Source organism: Hylaeus anthracinus, unplaced genomic scaffold (assembly GCF_026225885.1).
Source record: "Hylaeus anthracinus isolate JK02 unplaced genomic scaffold, UHH_iyHylAnth1.0_haploid 11994, whole genome shotgun sequence".
Classification (NCBI taxonomy): Eukaryota; Metazoa; Arthropoda; class Insecta; order Hymenoptera; family Colletidae; genus Hylaeus; species Hylaeus anthracinus.
The window spans coordinates 1,364,608-1,381,241 of NW_026534341.1; the positions used below are offsets into that span (position 1 = coordinate 1,364,608).

The following is a 16,634-nucleotide window of genomic DNA, read 5'->3' on the forward strand; positions in this document are numbered from 1 at the left end:
TTACTTCTCTTCCCGACCACCGACACCGCCTCGTTTTCTCCTCGGACCTTGGCGTTCGTTCTTTCGGTATATCGACACCCGTGTCTTTTCGCGAACACGGAAAATCGAACATTGGCCAGCAAGAACGGTAACAATCTCGATATTAACATCAACGAAACATCTCGAGTTTTGCTACGTTATACATTTGTACGAACATTTAATAAGCAATAAAACACGTAAATAGAAGAGCGATCCGATCTCTCGACCTTTCTTTAGCGGCAAGAAAAGCGCGTCGCGCCGCAAACTAGGCTTCTTCCTCTCGGCGTAACACCCGATGCGACGCAAGTCTCGGTCTCGGCCGAACCGAGTCGAGCGACCGAATCACCGCCGGCGCCGCACGAAAACCGAGAAGCAGGCAAAGACTCGCTCGACGCAACAGGTAAGCCGAACGACCGACGCTCGACGCGACGCTCGGCGACGATCGAATCCAACCAGCCTGACGAGCAGGTTAACGCGGCAGGGGGAGGAGCAGCGCGATGGCCAAGGGGCACGGAAAGGGGAAGCCGTGCCGGTAGGTGGAGAGGTGGAATTCAGGTGCGAGGCAGGCAAGAGGAAGAGACTCCGCGGTGGTAGCAGCAAGGAGGTCCGCGACGTCGACGCGTCCCGTCGCACGATCGGCAGCGAGCCAGTCCAACGCGACCAGTTCACGCGGGAAGGTGTCGTACGCGTCTCTCGAATCTCGAGTATCGAATCTCGAATCTGTTCGCGTTCGGAAACGGCGACATGCGAGCTCGGAAGCCTCGCTCCGCAGCCCGAGCCTATCCACCGAACTTGAACCGACCGACAGCGAACGATCACGCCTGCTCGTACCAAGTAAGATTCGTGCAACTCACCTACTCGAAATCGCTCCGTCAAACTTTGTCCTTTGGTCGCGACTCGCTGTTCGTTCGCGAAACAAAAAGGAATCGTTGACTCGCCTATACGGAGGATTTCCGGATCGATGGAACGATCGACGGAGCCGCGTCAACGGGCCGTGTCTCGTACCGCGGTCGACGATCGTCCAACGACGCGCGTTCCACCTGTCGCTGGCGAGATTATTTGGAAACTATGCGGTTTATATAACGACGCCGCGCCGACGCGTAACTCGCGCTCGTTGGAAATTGTCGTGCCAGGCCACGCTGCGCCATGCCACGCCATTAAAACCGGTCGGGCAACATTCCTGCCGATCGACCGCTCGGTTACGATTTCTCTCGCCTCTTCGACAAACGCAACGGTTTCCCAGTTTTCTACCTGCGTAGTTTCGCGAAAGTTGGATCGACTCGAGCATCGATTTCGAAGCTCCGCGCTCGTTCTCGACGGACGCGCTTCGACGCGCGGACCTCGCTGACCGTGTCCACCCAGTCCACCTGGTATCTCGCGGTACCAGGTACGGCTACCGCTTCTTTGTGCATACAGTCGGAAAAACGAATCGACGCGGCATACGTGACAACAAAAGCAAAGCGTGCGGGTTACAAGTAAAACGCAACGATGCGAAACAATCGATCGCGAAACGATCGAATTTGCTGGACGTTCGACTAACGCGTCGAGTTTATTATAGTTTATTACCGTTACGCGCGAAACTTTCACCCGTTCCACCGCAAAATTTTGCGACCGACTGTATACTTTCTTCTTCTTCGTTCGTTCGTACACCTTTCTCTCTCGCTCTACCGCTCTCTCTCCCCCCTCCCCTTTTTCACCTACCTTTCGGTTTTTCTCCGCCATTTTGAATAGCGTCCATTTCGAATACTCGGAGTTTGTTGCAAAATTACCGTTTGAACGCGAGTAAAGGGCATTCAACGGGAACCGTGCGTTCGCGTTCACGGCGGAGAACGCGATCGATGATCGCGTTGTACCCGAACGGAACCAACGGAACGAGGTTTGCGCGTCGCGCCGTGACGCATCGGTATTTCCTCCAAGAAACGGATCGAAGATTCCGGGCTAGCGCGTCGCGGCTCGATCGAATCGGCTGGTAAAACGACGATCGTTCGGAACTGGTTCCGTGGTTCGTCCCTCCCGCCCGCTCTTCCCGTGCCGCGCGATACCACCGATGAGTCACCTTGCATTCGCTTCTTTGCCTCTCTCGTTCTCTCTCGATCGATCACTCGCTCGCTCGGTCTTTGGTATATCTTCGTTAGTATGTACCTCTGCCGTGCAACCGCCCCCCTCTCTCTCTCTCTCTCTTCTCTTCTCTCGTAGACGTTGCCACGGTTCGGGTCTTCCGTCCGGGAAACATGCGATCGACGTGAACCACGATTGCTTCCTAAACTTGTCCTCTTGTCTTTTCAGGAGAAACACGACTCTCTTGGAAAATGTTTCGCTGTAGCCCCGTCGCAAGGTAATCGGTAAGAGGCTGCGATCGAGTCGTCCAAGATGAAGACGTTGGCGTTCGGTTGGATCTTTCCGAGTTTGTTGATCGTGGCCAGCGCAACAGGGGGCTTGAACCCAGAGGGAGTGATATGCGGCGAGAGTCGTTGCTCCACCCTCGAGTACTGCAATCGCTACGTCAAGCACTGCAAACCGTGCTCGTCCATTTGCGACGTGGACAGTACCAATTATCAGCCGGTCGAGTGTCTGTCCGATTGTCAAGGTAAGTTTCGCTCGATCGGTACGGTACAGTCTCCATAAATGCACTGAAATCGTCCACTACGAACGTAAGACCGTTCGAACGTAAAGATAGGACAGCGAATATAGAAGAGTTTCTCTTCGTCCTTTATTCGTTGCCGTTGTCTATCATAAATGCACTAGTTCAGTCCCGAGTTCGTGCATTCGTGGATACTTTACTGTAGCGTAGCTCCGGGACCAGGCCTCTAGAAATGTCAACCCTTAAATAAAAGTTTGTCAACGTTCGATACGTTGTTAGAATCGTAACGAAGAAATCGCTCGCGAACCGTAAAGCGGAGATGATGGCTTTGGGTCGTCGTTCACGCTTGAACGGTACGCGCGTTTCGAGATTGATCGGAGAGAAGCACAGGTAGTAGGCCAACCGCTTTCCCGAGACCCTCGTACACCTGAATAGAAGGTATGCCGAGTCCGTTGACTTTGCACCTGACCACCGTCCGTCCCTCCATCGACTTTCCCACACGCTACCGCGGTCGAGCTCTAAGCTCGATGACTCATCCGACCGCGCGTCTACCTTTCTTCTTTTCTTGGCCTTGTTCCTCTCGTCCTTTCCAGCCATTTCCTTCGTTTTCCACGATCCGAGTCTCTTTCCCGACCTTTTCGGACCTTCCTCTCCTTTTTCTCCTTTGAGTGCTTCGCTCGTTTCTTCGCTCGTTTTTACATAGGCACGTAGGTATGCTCGTTCCGTTCGAAAAATCCAAACCATAGCCGCGTCATTTTAGAAAATCGTCCGTTACCTTTGGTTTAGAGCGCGACGGAAACATTTTTCATTCGTGATTCTGGGTTTCAGAGTACCTACACGACAAGCGATACGTTCTTCTGGAGCAGTACGAAGATCTGCGAGGTAAGCGAACGAATGGATCGTAGAAACGTGAAATCGTTTTCGTTCTCAGTCACCAGCATTCAAAGAAACCTTTTCCATCGGCAGGACAAGTTGGAAAATTATGGATCCTCGTCTCGATAGCTATCGCCGTGGCTGCTGTCTCGTTGCTGACCACCCTCTACCTGCTAACCAGAAAGCTGACGAGATGGAACAAGTTGCGGGCTGTTCTTCGTCGTGCGTTTACCGGAAATAAGATACAGGTTAGTTTATAACGGTTTCCCTGACCGTCCTCGTCCGTCACCGTTGCTAATCGTTCGCGTTTAACAGAGGACGAGCCATCCCGGGAACGACAACGTCGGCATCGCTGGCGGTTACAATAACAACAACAACGCCGACAACAACAACAGGAAGAAGAATAAAGCTCAGGATGACGTGGAAAGCGGTATCGTGAAACAAAACGGACTGAGGCTGGCGATGCCCACGATCAGCGCCAGTGTAGCTCCCTCGCGAATCTTGGGGAGCGGAAATGGCAACGGACGCGGGAATGGGAGTGGAAACGGGAATGGGAATGGGAATGGTAGCGGAAGCGGAAACGGAAGCGGTATCGATAACGGCACGCCGAACACCACCAGTACCTCTCTATCCGGAAGGCACCCCAGCGAAGACACCACCCTCGATTACGCTTACGACAATCCGGCGATGACGCCGAGTCCCGAATCCGTTCAAATCAGAACGAATCGCGAGAGTTCCTTTTGAAAAGGGAAAACCACGAGTCCGAGTGCCCGGTGTATAGAGGGTGTTCCGTTCCTCGCGGGTCATTTATCGATCGAAATTGTACATAGCGTAATTTTAAGTACTTAATCGCGCACCCTATCGTGCGCGACCCATCGCAGATCCTTATCAGTTGTTCCGTCCACGAAACGCCTTTCGAGCGAAGCTCCGGCAACGAGGTCGTGCTTCGCATAGGTCAGCGAGGGGTAAGCGCGAGACGGATACCGATACCCAGACCGATACCGGTACCGAGGGACGAGGACAGACCGATCGTTGTCCTCGCGAACAAAGACTCATAGACCAAGGAACGCGCGACGAATTCGATTCGATACGATTCGAGTCGAGTTCGGTCGATCGCCTTCGCGTTCTCTTATACTGCGACCAATTTGTTCGTTCGCGCGGTCTGTTCTTGTCGCCGATCGATTCGGAATCGAACGCTCGCTCGCGCGACAACTCGCTGTCCTTAGAATAAGTTCGCGTAAGTAACGTAAATTCGGATTCGCGTTAGATTTATTCTCGTATCGTCGTCGTCGTCGTCGTTGTCGCGTCGAACCTGTTGACGAGAATCATCTCTTCGCTGGATTTTTCTCTGTAGTCGTCGACGAAAAATCGCTGTCTTCCAGGAACGAAGACATCGGTGTACACGACTCGCAGATTCGTAACCAAAATCGCGATCCGCCTTCGCGTTCTCGATCATCGGTTCGCATCAACGCACGGCGGGAGAGAAATTTTTTTGATCGTTGATCGTCTTTGAACGGTCATCGTTCGTTTCCAAGTGTATGTCGCGTAAATTTTACTCGCCAATAAATAAATAAAACACAATAAAAAGAGTATCATTTTCGACCAAACAGCCTTAAACTACCTTTGCACGAAATTCTTGTTTAAACGTTTGATGTTCGTATCATTTGATAAGGTCCAGGTATAAGTAGACCAATAATACTCTATATAAATGAGTTATTCAATTATAACAATGGTATATTCTCAAAATCGTGCCAAAAATAGGTGTCGCCGTCTCGCGGTCAAATGGTGGAACTAAAATTATCGACATTGCAGAACAAATTAAAAAATACTTACGTAATCTAATTTATTGCGCTTAATAATGAACTTGTAGCCATGAAACAAACACTGGGTCGTTGAAATTCATTAGTAGACGTTAAAATGAGCAAATAATTAAAATGTCGGTAATTGGTTGACAGCGTCTTTCCACCGATGGCGCCACTAGCGCAAAACTTTGAGGGGTTCTGATCCAAGCTATCGTATAAAATAATATATATATATATATGTACAAATATATAAAATAATTAGCTCTTCCGACCGCGAGATGGCGATACAATTCGTTGGTCCATGAAACAGAATAAACCTATATCAAGGTTTAAATATATAACGTTACTTTATAACCATTCATGTACCAATGGATCTGTATAAGATCTAAGGTTTATTAATAAGAAAAAAAGAAAAAAACAGAAACGGAGTAAAACCCAGCCGCGGATTCCTTTTTCTTCTCCTCGTTTTTAATTAACCTGTGTAACGAAGATGTGTGCCTAGACCTGTATAACGATGATAATAATAGGACGAATACGAATAAGAGGAAGGATAATAGAAAGAAAGAAAGCTGCAAACAGTTTGTAGTTTATTTACGGAGAGCGGTTGAACGTAGCGAGGAGTTAGATCGGTTCACGAGACGCGTTCGATCGATGGCAAGGTGACGCCGAAGGCGGCTCAGGTGTAATCGTCGCGGTCGGATGAGAGGAACCGGCGCCGGCGTGCCTGGCCATCACCAGCTCTCGGGTGTTTTTCTCCGGTTTGATCAGCACCACGTAAACTTTCGGTAGAAAGAGACAAAGCAGCTGAACCAATCCGTTCAGGGAGAGAGAGAGTGCCAATGTGATCACTCGGACAACGTTGCTGGTCGAAGCTAAATAGAGTGGCACGAACGCTAGCCACAGAACGATCGTCGCGTAATTCGCGAACGCGATTCGGCGAGTCTCGTTGAATCCTTCGGGGCACTTTCTGGTCTTGATAGCGTAAAAAGTGGACACCACTGAAATTTACGATAAAGAATGAAAGCGTCGTTATACGTGAAACGTCGATAATCCCGTGACCAGCTTACCCGTCAACACAAACGGATACAGCAAACCGGCCACATACGATCCGTTCTCGGAACCTCTGCAAATCCTCACGTTGGCGTCTCTGGTAGGATGAGAGCGCGTGACCGCAGGCGGTTCGTTGAGCAGCCAGACCGCGTCGAACGCGATCTCGGCCAGCGTGAGAATCGAGGCGATAGTCAGCTGCGAGCTCGGGCTGGTGTATCTAACAATAAGTGGAAAAGTATCCGGTATGGAAAGGAAAGAAGAAAATGAGCGCGACGAGCGTCGCGCGAGCACAAAGACAGATTTACCGTCGTTTGCGGGGACTTGGACCAGGATCATTGAATATTCTGTGTATCCTGTTGATCTTGGTCGCCAGAGCGGCGTAGCAAAGAGTGTAGCAAAATCCGATGCCGAACCGTACAACGGCGCAGCTCTCGACGCTGGGTTTTGCCACGACGGCGAACGTGATGGAGAAGCAGCCAAAGGTGCCGAGCAGCAGCAGGAAGGACAATTCGCGACCCGATGCCTTGATCATCGGAGTCTCCCGGTAGGTCCAAAACACCCAGCAAACGAACGACGTCAACGCCATACCTGCGCAACAGGATTTCTCGGTTACGTAGATTCGAGAGATGTGCGCCAGACGCGTAGGTGAGGTAGTAAGATAGTAGGTATATTTGCTGGAAGAGATCTTGTGAGGTCGTAAACCGAAACAGTAGTCATTGGTTTATTGGGCCAGGAGAACTGATCCGTAGACCGACAGGTGTGTCGCGGCTCTAAAGTATACATGCCCACGTTACATCCCGGGGCCTCAAGACTTGATGTTTGCTACGCGGCTTTTTCCAAATTGGAGAACTATTGACGATGATTGGTTAACTAAGTTCCTAACTACCACAGTATTTTCAATAAGACGGCCAACAGAATTATGTGCGAACATACACAAGACGAAAAAAGTTATTGAAATACGAACATTCTAATTCCGATACCATACGGTCCTGAACGAAAAGTCTAGCTCTGTTCTTATTTAAAAAGATGTCAGATTACTAATTGCGATCGACTTGAGTTTTAAAGATCGATGTCCGACCGACTTTACGATCTCACAAGATCCCTTCCAGCGACTATAAAGACGACGTTTACCAGAGACGGCGACCACCATCGCGACTATGGCCCAAGGGTTCGAGTGATCGACGAATTGCTCGGGTATCGGTTCGCAGCCGGTTCCGTTCTCGATCGGCCTGGTGCCCCATTCGCAATCGTCGCATCTTTGCTCGTCCAACTTGTACCGATACGGGCCGCAGCTCTGACATCTCCAGCAGCACGCGTCTTCCTTGACCCTGACCACGATACGATCGGGACCGCAGGGTTGCGAGCACGAAGAAGCGGGAAAGTCGGCTCGGTCACCGCGAAACCTCGTGTTCTCGCGGTCCAATCGAAGCTCCGCTCTGCCTTCCTCGTTCACTGACGCGGAGGCCCACCATGCATTTAGCGCATACCTACCTCATGCTACATATACGCAACGCAACGATCCGTCTTTTTCGCGGCTCGGCAAATAATCTCGCTACTTTGCTTACGCGTGTAATTCCCAACGACAAGCCACTGATAGGAGCCGTTCGCCGCTCGCCGATAGTTCAGGATCGAGTACCTCGGAGGACCGTCGACCGCGTCCACGAACCCGAATTCGTGTCCCGCTTCGTCTGAAAGGAAAAAATTCGACTGTAACCGACGCCGGCTACGTCCGCGTCCGTTTCACCGTTACCTTCAAACGACACCTTGGCCAGGTAACGAGAGAAATCTTTGGCGCACAATGCTCGCATCTCGTCGCAAATGCCGTGATAATCTTGCCCGCAGACGTCCCTTCGCGCGTCGTCGAGAGCGTACGCCACCGCGTACACCGCGTCGCGTACAAAGTGGAGAAATCTCCGTTGCTTGTAACCGTTGGTCCGCTCGATCCTCAGTTTAGGATCCGTGCAGCAAGTCCGCGCCTTCGCGACGAAAGGATACTACCTCGGACAACGTACGAAACGGTCTCGACTCGACTTACCTTCGAACTCGAGCATCCTTTCGAAGCCTCTCGAACGTTATCGTCGTCCTCGCAATCGTGATACGTCCGCCAGAATTCGCGAAACCAAGGGTTAATATTTTGATGATCGAGCGTCAAGCTGGTAAAGTACTCGTCGAAGCCAGCGAACGGGGCATAGAGCGGCTGAACAGCGAGCGCACCCTCCAACAGGGTGGCTTCTTCGTTGTTGGCGTCCCTCTGGTCCGGCCACGAGTCGCTACCAAGCCAAACGAATCGCGACCCGACTCCCACGCGCCTCGCCGCTTCCAAAACGCGCAGCGTTGTCGACTTTTCCGCGAACAGCACCACCACTGTAACACTCGACCACCGTCGATCCTGTACCCGTGCGTGCACCCTACCCTCTCTTCCGAGAGCGTCCATTACGGATCTACCTCACCTCGAACATCCGTCTTTTCGGCGATCGTGCGAACGACGTCCTCGTAATCGGAGCTCGCGAACCGATCCTCGCTGATGCGGTGCGGCCCCGTGAAACAGACGGAATACTCGGCAGCGAACGACGCCAGCGTCTCGTATCCGTGATCGCCGTACTCTGTATCCGAGTAAATTACCGACGCGTACGACCAGTTGAACCGTCTGCTATCGCGTCATCAACAACAACAAACAAACAAACGTTACGCGGTCGCTCTATTCTCCTCGTCATCTACTTACCGTAGAATCTCTAACATGGCGCGTGCTTGGTTCACGTCGCTCGGAACCGTGCGGAAGAAATGCGGGAACCTCTCCTTGCTGCTTAGAAACGCCGACGTGGCCATGTACGAGACTTGCGGAACCGAGAACAATGCCAGCACCGAGGCGACCTGGGAATCGAGCAAACCAAAGTGACGCGCGCGATTTCAGCCTCTCGAACCGTTTCCGAGACTTCTCACCTGAATCGTGACCGAGCTCGATTGAGCGCCGAGCACCGCGACCACGTCGTCGAATCCTCCGTCCATGAACTTTGGCGCGGTCCGATCGTTGCATCGGTACTCGGAGTAGTCCGTCAGCCGATTGTCGCGCGCGATAAAGCCTACGGAAGGAAGTTCCATCGAGGAACGAGAAAAGGAAAGAAACGTGACGAAACGCGTTACCTTTCACAAAGTAGAACGCTTGCTCGAGAGCGTAGCTCGGATTGTCGCAGGTGTCGAAGGCTACGGCGCCGAGCCGTATACCCGGAAGAATCCTTCGATCGTCGTTGACGCGTTCGATGGTGTACAGCATAGCTTCCAACGGTTGAATTCCGTCCTCGATCTGAATCAACGAACCTTTAGAATAGGCTACAGCGATCGGATCGGAGCGCGATGCGAGCTGCGACTTGCCTGGATCTCGCCGCAACTCTCGCCACCGTTGCCTCTTCGATGAATGGGAAACAGGCCACCTAGCACGATGTCGCCCGTCACGTTCGCGTAAGCGACCGCGACTCTGCCTTCCGAGGACACTCCGCACCCGAGCACCATCGTTACCAGCAGCACGCCGATCATTCTCGCGTCCGACGATTCTATCTCTTTTGTCTCAAGGGAGCAGAAGTGGTTTCGCGTCGAACCGACGAGTCGCGCGACCGCCTCGAGTATCCGACCAAGACGAACGATCGTGACTCGAGACCGCTGAAAAGCCTTCGGGGTCGGGGTCCCTCGAGGGAGTGGCCGATTCCACTTTCCGAAAGACGGATAATCGATCGCGAAAACAAAGCGTCGGCGGATCAGCCTTTCGTCGACGTAGCTCGCTCGACACGCGTTCGCTCCATCTCTTTTTAGAATATTATTCGACGAACGAACCGACCATCGAATCCTCCTACCGGTCTTGTTCGTCGATGGTAACGGGGCGCGCGCCATGTCAACGCGATGCGAAATTTTCTAATCGCATACCAAGGTACGGTTCGCGGGAGGCCTTGGTCGTAGCGGAGACAGAGACGAAAGCGGAGGCGGAGGCGAGTGGCGGGAAGCGAACGATACGCGGGTAAACCGATCGGACGAGTAAACAGAGGCAGGGAGATGAGCAATTTCGTTAAATGGTTATCCGCGTAACGCGGCTGGTGGTCCGCGCGTACTCTGCTCTCGTGTTTCCAACCCGGGTATCGAATCGAAACGACACGTCGCGACTCTGACAAACTTTTCGGCAACGATCGGTATCCGTGATATGAAAATCAGTCGACTCGAGGACGAAGATAAACTCGATTCGATTGCTGCTCGTAATCGCGACACCGACGGAAGAGGAGAACGAGGACGAGCGACGCCAAGAGTCCGCGAGATCGCCAGAGCCAACGAAGGAAGCGGAGTGGGAACGATAACCACGGAATCCCCAATTATTCAATCACCTCTCCGAGTTGGTTCGCTTAATCGTCGCGGTTGTCGACGGTTCCGCGGCTCAGAAACGCACCGTTTTCGACCGAGACGGTTGTCCACGAAACGCGAGGATAGGCGACGCTACGCGACGCGACGCCGCATTTTCGAGTATCGTTTCTCGTTCGCGGACATTCGCATCAACGAGGCGAGACCAAACCATCCAAACGGGAAACGAGGGTTGGAAGCAATCATGGATCCGACCACCGACCGCGACGCCGATGGTTCGGCGCAAAGATCTTTCGAGCCGATCGATTGCGCGGTGTTTGCCGGAATGCTGGGAATTTCTGCCATCGTCGGAGTCTATCAAGCGTACAAATCGAGGAAAACCACCGATGCGGTTCGGGAGTATTTAATGGGCGGGCAAAAGATGGACATCTTTCCCATAAGCATGTCTCTGATAGCCAGGTAAACCGCGTGCGAACAATCGACTGCGTACGTGCACGTCCACCCGGTGCGGCGCGACGGCATCGATTATTTGCCTCTTCGAGTAGTCTTCGGCGTCGGTTCCGCCATCGAACCGATTGCTTTACGTTTCACGCTTTACCGGCTATCCATGTGACCGGGTGAACGCGTTTAAACGGCTAAAGTCGCGAGTGCGAGGGTCAGAGGGAATCGAAGAGGAACGATACGGATGCGATTAGTTTCCGGTTTCAATCCCGTTGCGATTCCGTATCGTTCCCCAGGGTTCGATACAGACACCCTGGTTCCGACTATTCGTTTTTCAGCTACATATCGGGAATAGCGATTCTCGGGCTACCAGCTGAGATGTATGTCTACGGGACGCAATTCTGGTGCGTCATCATTTCCGATTCGTTCGTCTCTCTGACGATGGCCGTCGTTTATTTACCCGTGTTCTACGACCTCGGAATAACTTCTTCTTACGAGGTACGTATGCGCCACCCGTATGTTCCCTTTAGTCGGGAACTGCGGAGTCTCGAGTTTCTCTTTCTACACGATCGCACCAATTTGGAAACTCGTCGATTACTACTTGGAAGTAATAATTTTGAAATAATAATCCGTACGAATGTTCAGTACTTGAATCTGAGGTTCAACAACGTCGTTCGACTGACGGGCACGGTAATATTTCTGATCAAAATGGTAAGTGAAAAAGGTTGCAACGACGATCGCGACCGAACAACGCGGAATCGAATTAATTTTTGCAGCTACTCTACATCCCGCTGGTGATATACGTGCCCGCGCTGGCGTTCAATCAAGTGACGGGAATGAACCTCCACGCAACCGCTCTGATGGTGTGCGCCGTCTGCATATTCTACACTACCTTGGTGAGGAAAGCGCAAAGTATCCGCTTGCTCGGATATCTCGAATTCGGGATAGCCAAATTTTAGTCTGGAATTTTCCAACTGAAGATAGAATACGATTACGATACCGTGCGCGTTTCTCAGGGCGGGTTAAAGGCGGTCGTGTGGACGGACGCTATTCAAACGGTCGTCATGTTCGGAGGAGTGGTGGTCGTCGCGGTTCTCGGTACCTTGCGAGTAGGCGGAATCGAACGAGTTTGGGAAAGAAATCGCGACACCGGCAGAATCGAATTCTTCGAGTAAGAGACTTTTCGCCCTCGAGCGCAGCCAAGCCTTCGAGATTCCACGTTCAAAGTTTCCATATTCCCGATCGATAGGATGAACCCGGACCCGACGGTGCGACACACCTTTTGGACCGTAGTCGTTGGCGGCTACTTGAATTGGTTGGCGTCCTGCTCGGTGAATCAGGCGATGGTGCAACGATGTCTCTCGATGCCCAACTTGAAGAAGGCCAACGCGTATGTCGTTTTACCACCCTTTGCCTTTCTCTTTTTCTCGTTTAGGTATACGACCATTTGTCTACAGAACTATCGCGATAATGGCGATTGGAATTATAAGTATCGTTTCGTTGAGCTGTTATACCGGTCTCGTCATTTTTGCGGCGTTTCACGACTGCGATCCCGTCACGACCAAGGTAACGCGATTCTTCTACTATTTTCGACGTCTGCTTTTGTCTCAGCCTCGCCACGCTACGTGTTCGCTCTTCTCATTCTCTTCGATTCGTTTCAGCAACTGAGGAAAGCGGACCAACTGCTACCGTATTTCGTGATGGAGATGGCCGGTTCGATCCCCGGATTACCCGGACTCTTCGTCGCAGGCGTGTTCAGCGCCGCCCTCAGGTGAAAACTCGTAAATTCCCCATTCGCGCTTAAAGATTACCAGTCGATTATTTCGCTTTTACGTATACGATACATGCGCATCCATAAACAGATGAATAATTAATAGATAAATAATTTATTTCACAATTATGTTTTCAATGAAATACAATTACATACGTGCCACTCGTCTCCTCGGATCAATGTTTATATTGAATAACGATTTGAAGCAACGAGCGCTCTTTACAATAATTCGAATTTTCACCGGCGAATAAAATTCGATATCACGCGCGACGAATAAACGACGACTCTGTTAGTTTTAAACAAAGTTAACTATACTCGCATTTCGACATACCGTTTTTTTAGCACCATGTCCACTGGATTGAACTCTATGTCTGGAGTGATATACGGGGACATGATAAAGCCATGGCTGCGCGGTCCAGTCTCAGAAGCGACGGCCAGCCGAACGATCAAGGCGATCGTAGTCGCGATTGGAGCGGTCTGCGTGGCTCTTGTTTTCCTCGTGGAGAAACTTACCGGACTGATCCAGGTGAAGCTTTCCGTCCTTTCTCTCTCTATCCACCTATCCGTCTGTCTAGTTATCTCTATCCGGATCCAATCGGTCAATCCGTGACGAGCAATAATTTCAACGATCGTCTGGTCTCACGTCTCGCGTCTCGCAGGCCGGTAAGAGTTTGTCGGGGATAACAGCGGGACCCTTGCTCGGAATGTTCACCCTCGGAATGTTCTTTCCCTTTGCAAATTCAACGGTAAGGGACACGACGCATCTGCAAATTCGCACTCGCGCCTCATCCGTTTAACGTCTCTTTGCATGCCAACTCTGCTCCTCTTCCGACATCTGTGTCTCGGTTCGAACGCGACAGGGAGCGCTGGTCGGCGGGCTGGTCAGTCTGAATCTCGTCGCCTGGATCTCGTTCGGTACTCAGGCAGCCATCTCTACCGGAAAGATCAATTTCCCTGTGAAACCAGTGTCCGTCGACGGATGCCCGGACGCGCTCAAGACGAGAATCGGCAATCTAACGCTCGTCATCGAAACCGTAACAAGGTGAGGACGATTCTACTCTCGATCCAACTTGCTACGCGCGCACGCCTGCGTTTCGTTTCTCCGCATAATACGGATTCTCTTTCACGTTTTCAGAGAGGAGCCGTTCTTTCTTTACAGAGTGTCCTACCTCTGGTACACGTGGATTGGATTTCTAACCGCGATTCTGCTCGGTCTACTCGTCTCTTGGATTACCGGTGCAAACGTGCGTAAACCAGGAGACGAGAAATTGTACACGCCGCTGATACGTGGCTTTCTAAGCTCGGATCTAGTCGCCACGAGTCGGCAGGTAAATTTTTCAACGTTATCAACCGCGCGAACGAACGTCTCTGATCTAATCGCGATATCTCGGTTCGCAGGAGACCGTGGAGCTCGCCAAGATCGGAACGGTTCTCTCGAGCCCGTGACGAGCACGGACGCAACTCGTTCGATCCGAAACGAACAAATATTTGCCCGAAACAGGTCTAGATCTGCCTCGCGGCTCGTTCCGTTCCGTTCCGTCGAGTACCAAGAGGATCGTTATAGCCAAAGGAAAAGAGAGTCGCTACAACGCATCCGATAGAAATATCGAAACGATATATGTACATATGTATTTTTAAGTTGCAACCCTTACACGAACAACGATTGCAATCGTGTGTCGGTTCAAGTAACACGCGCGCGGGATACCAACAAGAAGAAAAAAGAAAAGAAAAGAAAAGAAACGTAATGTAAAGCGAAAGAAAAGAGAGCGTAAAGTTTTACGTAAAGTTTCTTCTTTCACGTCCCATTGAAACGCGTCGTTCTTCGCAACCCACAAAAGGCTCAAGAGGCGAGCGGCGACATACCGATCGTTCTGGGGTCTTGCTGACCGGGCTGCGCCGGTGGTCCGGGTTGCGGCCCGGTTTCCAGATTTTTCAACAGTTGATTCAACCAGTGCTTGGTTGAGGCGTCCTCTTGCAGACACGTGGCGAACGTATTGTCCCTGAGCTGATCGGGTAAGCATTGTCTGAGCGCCAGCAACGCCCTGTCAAACATCCAAAAATAAATGAATATTAAACGAACGCGTTTCAACGTTACCGATCAAATTCGGCTTTACCTTGGATTGTCCGAAAGGCGCAAGTAACACCTAACCACGTGCTTCAATAATCTGGCGGAAGGATCCTTAGCCAAGGACAGTACCATTTTCCCCAAAATCATCGCGACGTGACTGAATCTGTCGTACGTTTGGCAAATGTACGACAGACCGCTGTCGTCCAACAAAATCTTTTGCAAAATGAAGGTGGCTACGGTTTTGCTCAACTCTGAACCGCTCTCCATGATTCGCAGACATAGAGGAATAATCTCTGTGGTGAGCAAGAAGGTAATCACCTCTTGCTCGTCAGTTTTTACCAATGCTCCTATCACTCCTAAGCTGGTAAGCCTCAGGTACTCAAACGGACGGGTCTTGCTGACCGTGTGCAGAAACGGATACAAGAATAACGGCACATGAGCCTGGAAGAATTGAAAACAAATCGAAAAGGAGTAAATGATGGAATATAGACGATAGAAAATAGACGATATTTGCTAAGAAATTAGACTGTTACCTGTAGAAATGCTGATCTAGTTTCCGGATGACTAGCCACGCATTGCAAAAGTGCCAACGCGTTGCAGACTCTATTACTCTGGTACGCAGTAAGTGTGGCTGGATTAATGGCTGGATAAATATTTATTATTTCTTGAAGCAACGACGCGCTCGTACCAAAAGAATGCCAGAGCATGGGCGCCAAATCGGGAACGACCTCGCGCTTCTTGCTCAATTCTAGCAACGCGTTCTCTCTCGTCTCAGGATTCGATAACTCGATTATCCAGGCGTAAACTTTTTCGCGATCCACCGTGGACTGCAACGCTGCCGGACTCTGCTGCGAACTCATATTATCCACTGAACCGATCGACTAGACTCGACGAGTCCGAAGCGAATTATTTGCGAAACGAATCCTTTTCTCTGATCAGACGAGATCCTCCAAAAAATCGGCCGGCCGGCCGGCCCTCGACAGGCTTGATTCACTCGTTCGAATTCCTCGATTCGATGGAAAACAAATTTTTAGGTTATGCGGCTCGCCTTTGCCCAAAGGATCCGCCTCAACGTCCACCGACAAGATTTTCTTCGCTCGAATCCATCGTTCAACACCGTACAAGACGATTCCTCTTGTTTCGTAAGCGAATGCTACCCCCGTTTCAACTATTCGTTATTTTTATCCTTCGATATCACTCTTTTTCCATGCTACTCTTCACCTACACCTTACGCCCCTACACCATGCCACCGTACCACACCAATTGACACCAATACAGTCGAATGAGTACAATACTGTGTACCAATGACCAAAGCTACTCACCAAATCACCATACACCTAGCACCATGCAACTTTGAGTATAGAGAAATAGAGTATATGAGAATATAGAATATATGAGTCCATATGTATACTCAAAGCCATGCAACACCGCAGATTCGCAGAATAATCGAAGAGAAGAGCGAGAGGTCTCGCTTCTCGCTCGCTGGCACGAGAGTACGACGGTGCTGCCGGTGCCGGTGAACCTTGGAAACCTTCGGCGGAGTTTTTCAAACTTTACCATCGGATAATTAGATTCGCGTTCAAGTTTACTCGTGCTATGAAAAGGTTTGTTAAAACGCTACATCGAGTATTTATGGTCGACTTTTTGGAATACGAGACTTGAACACGTATTTTATTTTTAGCGAAGAATACA

The 16,634-nt window shown here is 50.9% G+C and overlaps 4 protein-coding genes across 7 annotated transcripts; 2 read left to right on the forward strand and 2 right to left on the reverse strand.

Moving 5' to 3' along the window:
- Positions 1-597: 597 nt before the first annotated feature.
- Positions 598-5,050, forward strand: LOC128889039 (dr1-associated corepressor homolog). Of its 2 annotated transcripts, none has more exons than XM_054146337.1 (5): positions 598-852; positions 2,305-2,605; positions 3,428-3,481; positions 3,566-3,720; positions 3,788-5,050. In XM_054146337.1, exons 2-5 carry the CDS (start codon positions 2,389-2,391, stop codon positions 4,214-4,216), a joined length of 855 nt encoding a protein of 284 aa, XP_054002312.1. In that variant the 5' UTR covers positions 598-852; positions 2,305-2,388; the 3' UTR covers positions 4,217-5,050. The 2 variants fall into 2 exon arrangements, with proteins under 2 accessions (XP_054002312.1, XP_054002313.1); XM_054146338.1 differs by lacking the exon at positions 598-852 and adding an exon at positions 1,259-1,405.
- An 800-nt stretch (positions 5,051-5,850) lies between these two features.
- LOC128889021 (metabotropic glutamate receptor-like) lies at positions 5,851-9,852 on the reverse strand. Its single transcript, XM_054146305.1, has 11 exons — positions 9,466-9,852; positions 9,265-9,404; positions 9,047-9,195; positions 8,775-8,974; positions 8,360-8,688; positions 8,075-8,300; positions 7,890-8,012; positions 7,456-7,776; positions 6,630-6,912; positions 6,342-6,541; positions 5,851-6,272 (listed from the first exon to the last, which is right to left on the reverse strand). Exons 1-11 carry the CDS (start codon positions 9,593-9,595, stop codon positions 5,896-5,898), a joined length of 2,478 nt encoding a protein of 825 aa, XP_054002280.1. The 5' UTR covers positions 9,596-9,852; the 3' UTR covers positions 5,851-5,895.
- Positions 9,853-9,909: 57 nt separating this feature from the next.
- LOC128889018 (sodium-coupled monocarboxylate transporter 1-like) lies at positions 9,910-14,651 on the forward strand. 2 transcript variants are annotated; one of them, XM_054146300.1, is made up of 13 exons: positions 9,916-11,121; positions 11,442-11,601; positions 11,749-11,814; positions 11,880-11,999; positions 12,120-12,274; positions 12,353-12,493; positions 12,561-12,669; positions 12,765-12,874; positions 13,217-13,400; positions 13,534-13,620; positions 13,735-13,916; positions 14,010-14,202; positions 14,273-14,651. In XM_054146300.1, exons 1-13 carry the CDS (start codon positions 10,511-10,513, stop codon positions 14,318-14,320), a joined length of 2,166 nt encoding a protein of 721 aa, XP_054002275.1. In that variant the 5' UTR covers positions 9,916-10,510; the 3' UTR covers positions 14,321-14,651. The 2 variants fall into 2 exon arrangements, with proteins under 2 accessions (XP_054002276.1, XP_054002275.1); XM_054146301.1 differs by lacking the exon at positions 13,534-13,620 and having other exon boundaries at positions 9,910-11,121.
- Positions 13,780-16,500, reverse strand: LOC128889035 (CCR4-NOT transcription complex subunit 9). Of its 2 annotated transcripts, XM_054146333.1 has the most exons (4): positions 15,476-16,404; positions 14,989-15,383; positions 14,738-14,916; positions 13,780-13,807 (listed from the first exon to the last, which is right to left on the reverse strand). In XM_054146333.1, the coding sequence occupies exons 1-4, from the start codon at positions 15,800-15,802 to the stop codon at positions 13,794-13,796; spliced, it is 915 nt and encodes a 304-aa protein (XP_054002308.1). In that variant the 5' UTR covers positions 15,803-16,404; the 3' UTR covers positions 13,780-13,793. The 2 variants fall into 2 exon arrangements, with proteins under 2 accessions (XP_054002308.1, XP_054002307.1); XM_054146332.1 differs by lacking the exon at positions 13,780-13,807 and having other exon boundaries at positions 14,708-14,916; positions 15,476-16,500.
- Positions 16,501-16,634: the final 134 nt, after the last annotated feature.